General features: G+C 48.6%; 1 protein-coding gene across 4 annotated transcripts in view; it reads right to left on the bottom strand.

Annotated features, from left to right (window-relative positions):
• TTLL11 (tubulin tyrosine ligase like 11) overlaps positions 1 to 7,203 on the bottom strand; it is a 242,744-nt gene extending 235,541 nt beyond the window's left edge. For 3 of the 4 annotated variants that reach the window (XM_072748715.1, XM_072748718.1, XM_072748717.1), the window contains exon 1: positions 6,615 to 7,201. In XM_072748715.1, the coding sequence (XP_072604816.1) occupies positions 6,615 to 7,058 (444 nt within the window). In that variant the 5' untranslated portion in view covers positions 7,059 to 7,201. Of the gene's footprint in view, positions 1 to 6,614 lie in introns of all 4 variants that reach the window. The other variant, XM_072748716.1, reaches the window with a different exon arrangement.
• Positions 7,204 to 12,930: the final 5,727 nt, after the last annotated feature.

Genomic DNA, 12,930 nt, shown 5'->3' with positions numbered 1-12,930 from the left:
ACATTCATTTAAAATGTAACTGTCCCCACCTGATGGGATGAGCACTGGGTGTTATACTATATGTTGGCAAATTGAATTTAAATTTTTAAAAAAGTGATAGAAAATGTAACTGTCCCTTTTCCACAGAGAGGATGTGTGTTTTTGCTCTCTGCGCTATCCCAAGAGTCCAAATATAGTCTGGCACAGAATAGGTCTCAGTATGTCTGTGAAATGGTTCCGCTGAGCTGACCATAGATGTTCTGGTTAACCAGTAACCTACATACACAGACTAAATTCTATAACAGTTTTTCTTTTCTAGTTTTTAAAAAGTAGATCAAAAAACCAGTGTCTGTACTTGCTCAAAGGAAGAGAAATGGCTAACATTTACTAAATACTGAAAGTATGTCAGGCATTGGGTTAAGGCAATTTAGATACATTCCCTTATTTTATCTCACAAAAATTCTGCAAGGTAGGTGTCACTTACCCGTTGTTACAGGTCAAGAAATTGAGGCTCAGATTATGTATTTAGTACATGATCAGTTCAGTCACACAAGTCATTAGTAGCAAGGATTTTAACTCAACTGTCTGAATCCAGAGTTCATGCTAGCTCCAAGACACAACACTTCCCCTCTAGAGAAAGCACTTAAAGAGTGAGCAATTACTATTATAATATGTCCTTTTCAAACAATAGATTTAAAAGAAAATGAGAATGTATTATTGAATTTTTACATTCAACTTCTGCTGATACAAAATCAGAATCCAGGATGCTACTGAAATTGAGGCTATTTACAGTAGAAGGTATGTTTACATAACATGGGAAACAGCTCTAGCAATTATCAGCCGAAAAAACAAAATTTTAATTTGTACTGGCCTTTGAACTTGAGTATGAGCCCCTGGAACTTGTTGATTTTTTAAAGGCCTGTTTAAGGCGTTCATGTGGATTTGTGAAGCTATCGCACATACCACACCATTCAAACAACAGAGGTAGTGAATTGTAATTTTAATGGTATGACAAGCTCAACTGGCAAAGGAAAAATTCTGGTGGACTAGACATTAAAATAACATGTCTGTTGAAAGGAGAGCATTTGATGGAGTAGGATATAAACCATCCTTACATACAATGCTGCGTGCAAAAAATGGAACATAAGTTGTAATAACTATCATTGAAATGAGAAAGGGAGGCAAGATTAAACCGTCCAACTTTTCACTTTATACTTCATCTTCTTCCAGAAGGAATGATACAGCGATTCATACAGCAGGATCACATTCCAGAGAGGAGCAAGGCAACTCAGCTAGGCAAATGGCACCCAAATTACTTCTCCTCCGTGAGCAGCAACAAGATAGGATTTGGAAGGTGCAGGCACCAAATGCTCCCTCTGCCAGGCAAGATATATATTTCCATGTGCTTTATTTTAAGTCCTATTTGCAATATCGCTCTCCTGGTTCTGAGTGACTCTGCCATTTGAGAGTTATGCATCAAACAAATGCGAGGGTTAACCAGTGGAGAACTATAAAACACCCCAGCAAGTAAGTTTTGGAACAAGAAAGACCACTGTTTGAGCCCTGACTCTCTCTCTCTTGCTGTGCCCACCTCAGTTTCTTCAAGCATTATCTGGGACTAATGATAATCAAGCAACTCCTGGCAGGGTAGATTTTAACAAAGGATTTGTAAGGAAAACAGTGTGTAGGACTGTACACTGATTCTAAGCACAGGCCCTGGATGGCTCTGCCACTTGTTACCTGTGGCTGTGGGCTAGCCCTGTACCAACCTCTCCTTAAGCCTCAATTTCCTCATCTGTAATTTGGAAATGAGAGGAGGATCTACTTTGGGGGTTGCTGTGGGGATTAAATAAAATAATCCATAGTAAATGTCTGATATAATATTTAATGAACATAAACCTCTCAGTGCAACGCCTAGCACATAACAGATATTTAATAAACAGTAACTAATACTACATAAATTTTAAATAGAATCATATAATAAATGTATACATATTCTAAAGAAGGCTGGATAAACTTCAGAAAACAACCCATGTTTCAGAGTCTCTGAAACAAAGAGTTTACACTGTAACAGATCTTGGGACAGGGACTTAAGCAAGCTATTACCAACAAAGGTCCTTCTATTGAATCTCTCCGCACCTACATTCATGTCAGCTAGCTGGTGTCCATGGCACCACCGTGCACATATACACAACCTACGTCTCCAAGGAAGGCAGCTCATAACAAGAGTGGCATCTACTCTCCTTGGTATCTTTTCCCTAAGGTTTCTTTACTAATGGTGTCAAAACTGCAAAAGAATACACAGGGGGCAGGGAAAGAGTCTCACACAATTGGAAGAAGACCATACAATTCCATAAATATTTATTGAGCATCTACTATGAGCCAGGAATCATCTCTCTCTTTCATGTCATAACTTCAGTAGTGACTCCATAAACCTGATTTTGCTATTCTAAAATAAACTTTTGTCATATCTATTAAGTTTACAGAGCCATCATTTACAGAATTTTCCTTTGCAAGGCAAATTCATTATCATGAACATGACTGGATTAGACCTGACCAGAGTGGATATAACTGAAAACCGAATCATCAGGGAGTTGGCGTGGTACACCTGGGGCTGACAGAGTGGGCAAGCAAAGCTGAGTCTATATATGGCAAGATTCTGTAATCATATTCAGGCAGAAGCACAAGTTTCTTGGCATGGCCTCCAACATCCTCCATGATCTGGCTCCTTCTCCATCTCTCCCCACTCTCCCACATGCTCCCTGTCATCCCATTCTGCATGTAAAATCTGTCCCATACTCCCTGCCTTTGTTCCAACTCTGTGAGGAATGGCCTTTACCTATTCAACTCCCAGACTGGCCTGCATGTCTGTCTTTCACACTGGAAGTTGCTGGAGGACAAGGAGTGAATCCCATTCACATCTGTATCTGTAACTCCAACCTGGGGTCTGCAGATAGAGATCCATTAGGAAACAGTCAGAAGAGTCCAGAACTGAAGGCTGGTTTCAAATGGAGCTCTGTTTCAAATGCTAGCTTGGCCATTCATCAGCCGTATGACCCTTGGATAAGTTAACCTCTGCGTGCTTCAATTTACTCTTTCATAAAATGGAGACAGGAGGCATTTTACTGAGTTGTTGGAGAAATCAAATCACTGTAAATACATGAAGCACTCAGAAGAGTACCTGGCACAGGATAGGAGTTATGTAAGAATTCATCATATTTGCTGATATTTCATAAACATTGCTGTTAAATGTATGTGTAATAAAGAAAAGTGAAAAAAAAAAAAAAAAAGAAAGAAAAGTGAAGGAGGGAGACTGTGTCCCGTAGCTGAGCAAACATTGAGTTCACATGCTGGCTACATGCTGTCCTGCTAAATGGATCATGTGGTGTGGCCCCTCACTATGCACTCACAAAGGAACACTGGGTTTTCACCCTGGTTGGTGTCCATGACCTTATTTCTTACCTGGGCTACCCGCCCACCCCTGCCAGAGCCAGCTAGCTGGGTACTCCCAAATCGTGCAGCAACAGCACAGCATGACATACCAGGGACACCGCTCAATCCCTGGTGTCCCAGCCCCCACTGGAGATGTTCCTGCTCCTAGAACATTGTGCTGAGCATTATAAATGATCTTGTCCAATATCTCTCCCTAACAGAAATACTGAGGTCTGGAGAGGTAGTGTCTGCACCTTCTTAGTACCTCCTTCATAAAGGTTACTTTGTCATGCAGTCAAATTTATAGTAGGTACCAAAAATAGCATCATCATAGTTTAAAGCTGGAAGGAACTCAAGGTTTACCTACTCTAGTACTTTTGAAACTCTACCTTTTAGGGTGTCAGGATGAACTGTGAGCTCTGTGGCAAGTATCTCATTCATTCATTTGGTGAATATTTATTGAACACCTATGGTGTAACCCAAGCCAAATACCACTCCTGCCCTCCCAGGAGGACCAGGTCCTCACAGACTCATAGCGAAGAGGAGTGGCATTAAGCACACAATCACACACCTAATAGTAAAGTCCTACGGTTGTGAGTGAATTTGCTTTAAAATATGCCAGAAAGAGTAAAACTCTTACTTACCTGTCAATATGCTTTCTGAGCAAGAAGAAAAAGGCAGAGTTGGGGCAGAGAGGGCAGTTACAGGTAGGGCCTGGAAACTACCCACTCCACTGGGTTCACCAGTGCCAGGGTCTTGTGTAGACTAACATTACTATTATGCGGCTACAGGAGAGCCTGGGAACCACTGAACTAACCCAACCGACCCTATTTGACAGACAGGTAAACGAAGAGGCCTAAAGAGTTTAACTCACTTGACAAACTAGCAGCGTCAATACATGGAAGAAATTTAAAATCTTTTAGTGGCTCACACAGTCTGCCAAAAACAAGTTCACATCCCACAGCATGGCCCCTGGTCTGAACCCTTCTCATTTCTCCAGCCTCCACCTCACTACTATCCTGCTGCCCACTGATATCCAGCCACTCTGAACTATATGCAAAGCCCCAAATAGACCTCTGCTATACCCCTACTATGCTCTCTACCAGATATCCAAAGTTGACTGAAGCCCCTAAATAACTCCCACTCCTTTCCAGCACTCAGAACTCAGCTTACAACTCTGTCCTCCAGGAAGCTCTTCTCGAGATGGCCTTCCTCTTCTCCCATAGCACTTACAGCTTTACTCAGGGACAGGGAAACACTCATCACATAATGTATTCATCCATTCAACAAATATTTATTGAACACTTTCTACATGCCATGCATCTGAGGATACAGCAGCAAATAAAACAAAGCCCCTGCCCTCATGGAACTTACATTCTAATAAGGGAAACAGATAATAAACAAACAATACACAATACAGTATCAAGTAGAGTTTGGTGCTATAAAAAAAAATAAATAAAATAAAGAAGAGCAAGGGTTGGAGGAGGGATCACAAAGAAGGCTTCTCTGAGAAGGTGGCATTTGCTCAGAGATCAAAAGCAACAGAGCAAGCCATGCAAATAACTGGGAAAAGGACATTTTAGGAAGTAGCAACAAAGACCCTATAATCACTGCAATGACTTGTTTTACTTGTGTTTTATTCCTACAGAACTATTAAGGTCCTTGAGGGCAAAGGTTAAGCGTTTTTGATTCCCAGGGTCCAGCATCCATAGCAAACACTCACAGACTGTGAGCATGAACCTGGCATGTATGCCTGCTGGTTTCTGAGACCTTCTGGTTCCACCTCCCAAGATCTAGGCAGCTTCATGTCTGTCTCTCCCACAGGGCTAAGCTGAGCACGGGCCCTCCTTGGGCCAGTCAGCCTCACCTGATTCTGCGGCTTGGTTTCAGTCCCTGGACTCTCTCTTCATTAGGACCGCAGCACTGACGAGTTCTCCCTCATATCACTGGCCCAGATCTGGGACCCTGTCCAGAACTGGGAGCCCTCCCTCCAGGTTTCCTAGGCATGGATGTCCTCCTCTGAATCCCCCAAGGCCCAAGCTTGGGGACCCTGACGCCTGGAGTCAGACTTCCCCAGTGGCTAACCCCTACCTTCCTGGAAGTCTACCCTGCCTGACTCTTGACTTCTCCCCAAACTACATGACTCCTTCCCTTTGGGACATCAACCTTCTGACCTCATCAGCCCTTTCTGGGGCCATCTCTCCATGTGTTGCAACTTCATACGACCATTTCTGGATGTCTGCCACAGCCAAGGCACAGAGCTAAGTGCCTGAGTCTTCATGCTGCCTCTGCTGTAGATTCCCGTTCCCTCAGCAGACCATCTGAGGCTCAGTCTCCAGACCTGGCTGCCCTAAGTCACAATCTCACCACTCCTGGAACCCTGTAAAATAGCCTTAGAAGCTGAAAATAAAGTCAAACGGCTTTGTCCAGTCAGCCGAGGACCCTGTGTGTCACACTGGTGCTTCATCCCAGCCCGCGCCAGGTCTAAGATGGGTTCAGGGATGAACAACCCATTCCCTCATCCACCTTGTCATCCACCGCTTCTTGGCGTGCGCTGTATGCCAAGCCCTAGAATATGAAATACAGCGCCTGCACCGAGGAGGACGGCGCGGCGGTGGTGGTGGTGGTGGTGGTGGTGGTGGTGGTGGTGGTGGGCTAAGAGACGGGGGGCGGTAAGCCTCGTCGCGCTTAGGGCGCCCTTGCACTAGGCCACAATAAGCAGCGAGTCTGCTACCACTAACAAGACTACGCGACCTCACGGAGAGGAAACAGACCTGAGAGGGGAAGCAGCCGGCTCAGCCACGGGCTGGGGGCGGGCGCTGTGAGAGTGCAAGCCGGCCCGCCCCGGGGTGCGGCTGCTCGACCGCCCCTCGGGGAGGGCACGTCAATGAAGGAGTGAGAGACGGCCCCGGGCCGCGAGGGCCGCGGGGGAGCACACACGTGAGCTCAGGCCCTCCACGCAGGCTAGTGCTGCTACCTGGCGGGTGCGCGCCGACGGCCAGGGCCAGGCGAAGGCGTGGCCGGCCCGGCCGGGGCGGGCTGGGAGCCCCTGGGAGGAGCGACTTCGGGGCTCGGCCGGGGGGCGGCGCACTCGGGGCGCGCGGCTCGGGGGGGGGCCGCAGCCCGCGCCGGCAGCTCCCGCCCTCCGAGGTCCGGGCGGCCGGGGGCCCCCTCGCTGTGCGCCGCGCCGGGCCGGGCCTCACCTCTTTCCACCTGAGCTGGCGGATGCTGATCTTCAGGGCGTCCAGGGAGGTCCTGGCCTTGGAGCTGTCCACGGTGACCGGCCGCGGGGAGCAGACCTCGTCCGCCGGGCTCCCCGAGCTCCGCCGGCAGCCGCGGCCCTTGCCCGGGGGCTCCCGGTGCAGGCGGAGGCCCCGCGCCCGAGCGGGCTGCGGCTGGGCCCGGGGCGCCGGGGGTGGCGGCCGCGGGACCCCGGGGGCGTCCCCCTCCTCCGCCACGCGGGGCCGCCCCCGGGCGCGCTCCGCCCGCGGCTCCTCGGGCGCCTCGCGCTCCGGCTCCCCGGCGGCGCCCGCGTCCACGCCCGCGTCCACGCCGACCCGCTCTGCCGGCGCCGCCGCTCGGGCCACGGCCCCCACGTCCGCCTCCCGCCCGGCCGCCGGCTCCCCGCCGGAGCTGCCCCGCCGCATGGCGCTCAGGGCCGCCGCCGCCGCCGCTCCGCCGCCCCGGCCCACGACCAAACCGCCGCCGCTGCCACGCGCTCCCCGCCCGAGCCCGTTGCCATGATCGCTCAGGCCTCGGTTGACAGGGGCGGCCGCCTCCGCGGGACGGGGCCCGGGGAGGGACAATCGCCGCCGGGAGCCGCGGCGACTTCCTAGGCGACGGCGCCCACGTGGCCAGGCCCGTCACAGAGGCGGCGGCGGCCATCTTGGAAGAGGGCGGAAAAAGCCGCGGGCGGCGGGGGAGGGGAGCCCGGGCTCTCCGGGGGCGCAGAACTGGGCGGGGCCGGGGGTGAGCAGGGAGCCCGAGGCTGCCGGCCCCTGTGGGCGTCTGCGCCCTGCGCCGGGGGACTGCGGAGGACAGACACCAAGACCTCCGCAGGGGGCTCACGTCCCGGCCCCGTCAGCGGCCGTGGGGACAAGTCCAGGCTGCACGAGCCCCCGCGAGGCGAGGCGGGGCGGGGCGGGGCGAGGCGCCTGCTGGGAGGGCGGCGGGAGCCGGAGCCCCCTGCGCTGCCCTCGGACGGCCCCGGTGCGCGGACACGCCCTGCGCGGTCGTTCCCGGCCAAGTCGAGGGCATGAGCAACGATTTTCTTTTTTCTTTTCTTTCTTTTTTTTTTGGTGGTAAAAGAGACACAGACTTTACCATTTTGACCTTCTTAGGTGTGCAATTCAACGGAATCACGTGCATTCGCATCCTCGTGTGAAAACCATCCCGGCGTCCGGTCTGGAGCCCTTTTCATCTTCCCAGATGGACACTCCGCACCCCCTGAACCGTGACCCCCATCCGCCCTCCGCCTGCTCCCCGCAACCACCGCTCCACTGTCCCTACGAACTGGACTCCGCCAGGGACCCCATTACGTGCAAGCGGATGGAACGACGTCTGTCCCTGTGCCCAGCTACTTCCACCAGCGAAGTGCCTTCACCATTCATCCTCGTGGTAGCAGACCCCAGGCCACTCCTTGTTAAGGCTGAATGATGTTTCGCTGCATGCATCTACCACATTGCCTCTACCCACTCCTCTGTCGGTGGACATTCGGGTTGCTTCCCCCCGTTGGTTATTGAGAATAGTGCTGCCGTGAGCAAGGGGGCACAAATACCTTTTCAGGTCCCTGGTTTCATTTCTTTTGGGTCGCAATATATATTTTCTAAAGAGTATTTATTCATGAGAGACTCCGAGAGGGAGGCAGAGACACAGGCAGAGGGAGAAGCAGGCTGCATGCAGGGAGCCCGATGCGGGACTCGACCCCGGGACCCTGAGATCACGACCTGAGCCAAAGGCAGACGCTCAACCCCTGAGCCCCCCAGGGGCCAATCCAAGGAGACTCCTTCGGGAGTCACATTTGTTAGTTCAGGGGAATGCATTGGGAAAGTGTAACAGCACCGCACCCCCAGACTGAAGACCGTAACTGCAACGGCACACAGGTGGCCCCTTTTTTTTCACTCGTCTCCCCTGGTCTCTTGTTTCTTTGTTTCGGCCCAAGGATGCCCTGCTTGAATAAACTGCCTTGAAATGTACCAGTCATGAACGCAAGAGGGCCAAGCGTCCTTTTAGCAGCAGAGGGCGCTCCCATCTCTCTCTGGAAGCCACCGTGTTTATTTCAGTGTTTTAAGTGTAGTCATGTGACTGCCGGTACCTGAGTTAATTGGTACAAATAACTTATTTAGAATGCAGGCTCTTGAACCCCAACCCCAGAGATTTTGATGCAGAAAATTTGGGCGGGACTGGGAGTCTGTATGTTAAATTAGTTCCTCTGCTGACTCTAAGGCACCTAGTGTCAAGAACCGCTTATCTAGTCTGTCTCAAGGCCTCTAGAGATCCTTGGAGCTGTCCGTGGTACCAAAGAGAAGCCCCCACCCCACCCCACCCCCATCTCTGCACCAACCTACTCCCCCCACTAAATCCTGTCTCTCCTCTATCCCTGGTCTTATCGAGGGTTACTGCCTTTATTCAGTCATCCCTGCTTGAAAGTTGCAAGGTCTTAACTTATTACTCTCCCTGGCCTCCTAAAACCAGCCCATCTCCAAGTCTTAAGAGGTTTTACACAGGGATGCCTGGTTGGCTCAGTGGTTTAGCACCTGCCTTTGGCCTAGGGTGTGATCCTGGAGTCCTGGGATCGAGTCCCACATCAGGCTCCCTGCATGGAGCCTACTTCTCCCTCTGCCTGTCTCTGCCTCTCCCCTTCTCTCTCTCTCAGTGTCTCTCATGAATAAATAAATAAAATCTTTTTTTAAAAGAGGTTTAAAGAGAGATAGAAATGTCTCTCTCATCTTTTCTCTCTTGTCCATCTTTATTATCATTGTTCCAGTTCAGGCCATCAGCCTGGACCATTGCTCCAGCCCCCTCCTGGGCCGCCCTACATCAGATCTCACTTGGATGTCTCCCTCTTGGATAAGCCTTCCTCGGTGCCAAGCGGAAATAGTTACATTCTCTACCCTTCTACTGACATACATGATAACCCTCGATCATGGTCTGCCTGCACTGTGTAGAAATCATCTTAGCCTCCTCCATAAGTCTGGGAAGGACCATGTCTGATTCATCTCCATATGGCATTTCCAGGGGCTAGAACAAAGAGGTCCTCAGAAAGTAATGTGAATGATAATTTAATAGTTATTTTCCACTTCATTTGCCAAATCTGGAAATGCCATTCCAGATTCATATTCATTTGGCCTTGCGTCTCAAAACTCTGCTTCAGGGCCTTTGCACATGTCCTTCCTGCTGCCTAAAGCACTCTTTCTCTAGAACTCTGTCTACTTTTCCTTCAGCATTTAGTGTAAATGATACATCTATGGAGGTACCTCTGATTTCTCAATCTAAATCAGACCTCCTTAGATGAAATAATGATGCAAGAGAGAAAAACAGGAGGAATCACAAGGCAGTGTACAGTGAAGTGCCAAATAAGACAAGGAGTAAAAAAATTACTTAGGAGTTCAAGGAATAGAGAATTTACTGTGAATTGGAAAGCCAGATAACACTTCCTCTGAGAGACGGAATATAAACTAAGTCTCCAAGATAAACTAAGAATCAGGTAGGTAGAAAGTAGGGGCATGGTCATTCTGGAGGCTGTGGACAGGGCTGCCATGTGCAATCCTGCAGGTGACCCAAGAGGCCTCAGAAGGGCTGAACTCCACCTTGATCTCTGCCCACTAACCCTCAGCCATTGAGACTTTGTCCACCGGCAGGCGGCACCTTTATCAATTGGTTCAAAGGCTCCCAGGGCTTGTGGAGGTCCTATCCTGAGAAAGAGGTGAAGAAAAGGCATAGTGCAAGTAGATTTAAGAAGGGGATAATCACAAGTCCCTTTGGGGAGCAGGGAGCAGACTGCACTGGTTGAAACAAACATCTTAGAGGAAGGGAAATGAGGAAACAAGGCTCATTTGATTTCATTTGCCAGGCCTTTGAACATGTCAGTAAGTTCTGACTCCTCAGGAAGCTTGAAGAGCTTATGGAAAATCCAAACCCAAATGGGGCTCCTCAAAGAGAAGCCTCAGTTACAGCTGCTGAGGAGCAAACAATGGGTTAGAATCAGGGACTCAAACAACTTCTCAAAAATATAAAAATGTGTACAAAAGTAGATCCCTCCCTTAGTTGTCTTCTTTTCCTTCACAGCACTCATCAGAGTGTACAGTGGGAGCCCAGTTCAGTTGTTTCTCTGTCGTGGTCTGTCATGCCAGCCAGAGTCCAAGTGCCAGAAGCAAGGTGTGTGCTGTCCTTGTTGACCACCGTATATCCCAGTGCCGGCCAGAACTGTTTTTTGAATGAACGAACAGAAAAGAAAACTCAGATATTCAACAATAAGGAAATAGTTGCACAAACGGTAGAAGATACTGCCGATGACAGCTTTAGCCGCTTGGAAAATGTTGATGATGTAACAGTAAGCAGACTGGTGCATTGCAATTACAATGCTGAAAAACTGTCCTGCTTAAATGGGGCCTGGAAGAATATAGAGACAAATGAGAACAGCTGTGGTGCTAGAGGCACGAGATCTTGGTTGAATTTGCCTCTCAATTTGGGCAAACTGGGTCAACCTTGGGGGTCTTCATATCCTTAGACCCAGAAATCCATCCAATTTCTAGATACTTCTGCTACAAATCAGAAAGGCAGACTTAAGCTTGCCGTGGTTATGTGTTACCAGGAAACCTCTCTGCTCCAGGCACCGTCCTAAGCATTTTACATATGTCATGTCATGTAATCTTCACAACAGCCCTGGGATATGTCCCATTATTAATCACATTTTACAGATAGAGAAAGAAATTATTATTCAGAGACGTCACTTGCCCAAGTCACACAGCTAATAAAGGGCTCAAACTCAGCATGATGTGACACTAGCACCCAGCTCCAAGCACCCACACTCATCCCCACACCAGGACTTTGTGCACAAAAATACTCAACATATGGAAAAGAAGGGGAAAAAAAGAGAGACAAGCCAAAATACAGACACTTAACTATAGAGAACAAACAGATGGTACCAGAGGGGAGGTAAGGAGGGGTAGGCGGGTGAAGTAGGTAAAAGGGATTCAGAGGATACTTATCATGATGAGCACTGAGAAATGTATGGAACTATTGAATCACTGTATTGTACACCTGGAACTAATATAAGACTCTATGTTAATTATATTGGAATTAAATTTTTTTAAATTTTTAAATAAAAACTGAAAAAATTTAAAAATAAAAGCTAAAAACATACTCAACATGTTATACATAACTGAGCCCATATGTATGTCTATGTATTTATGTATAAATACATGCTAATCCTCAGCTATGTGAAAATTATATTCAGGGAAAAACACTGGAAGCCAATATGTCAATATATTAATAGTGGTTGTTCTGGATGGTAGAATTAGAGTGACTGATTTTCTTCTTTCTTCCTTTCTATATTTTCTTTTTTGTTGTTGTTAAATACACTCCATGCCCAGCATGGAGCCCAAATGCAGGGCTTGAACTCACAACCCTGGGATCAAGAATCGGACGCTTAACCAACCGAGCCACTCAGGTGCCCCTATTCTTTTCTATATTTTACAAATTTTCTGCAATGAAAATTGCATTGCTTTGATTACTGGAAAAATATAATTTTTAAATTTAAAAAATGTCCTTTGATTGTTCTGTCATTTGTACAGCAAGTCCATTTCTGAGGAAAGACACAGGAAGGAACAGTTCAAGAAAGAGGGCTATGAGATCGCAGTTTCCGTCCTGTTAGTATCAAAGAGCACCACCAGGTGGCTCCTGTGGCCCAGTTTTTCCCAGAGGCTGGAGCTGCATGAGGCCTGGGGAAGGTCTGCAGCAAGGAGCATCTGAGCAAAACGTCACAAATTCCTGTCTGGCTCTATTTGCAAGCACACTTTTGCACCTCGTGGCTTTTGCAAGTGTTGCTGTCTCTGCCTGGTGCATCCTCCTCCACACCCCATTGACCCACCATCTGGTCAGTGCGCTGTTTATCCTTACAGCTCAGACCCAAAATCTCCTCCTCCTCTTAGATCAGATGATAGAGCACCCAGGAGCACCAGGGGTCCTGGAATAGCGAGTGATCAATCATGATGAGTGAGCAGAAAACTTCGTGTAGAGTTCTGGGTTAACTGTTTCTGAAATAAGTGGTTTCTTTTTGAATAACAATACTAGCCATTGTTCACAGTGCACCTGTGTATGAGCCAAGACATCAGTCTTCTGCTCTTGAACTAGACCTTCCACCATCAACTCTCTTGGGGCTCTAGTTTGCCAACTGCAGATCTTGGGTTGGGTCTTGTCAGCTTCCATAATCACATGAGCCAATTCTTTATAATCTATTGGTGCTTTTTTTGTGTATCTATACAGTAATATGCATCTAGAAAGTTCTATGGATTTCCA

The sequence above is a fragment of the Vulpes vulpes genome, chromosome 2 (assembly GCF_048418805.1).
Source record: "Vulpes vulpes isolate BD-2025 chromosome 2, VulVul3, whole genome shotgun sequence".
Classification (NCBI taxonomy): Eukaryota; Metazoa; Chordata; class Mammalia; order Carnivora; family Canidae; genus Vulpes; species Vulpes vulpes.
This window is presented reverse-complemented; position numbering and strand designations above follow the sequence as displayed.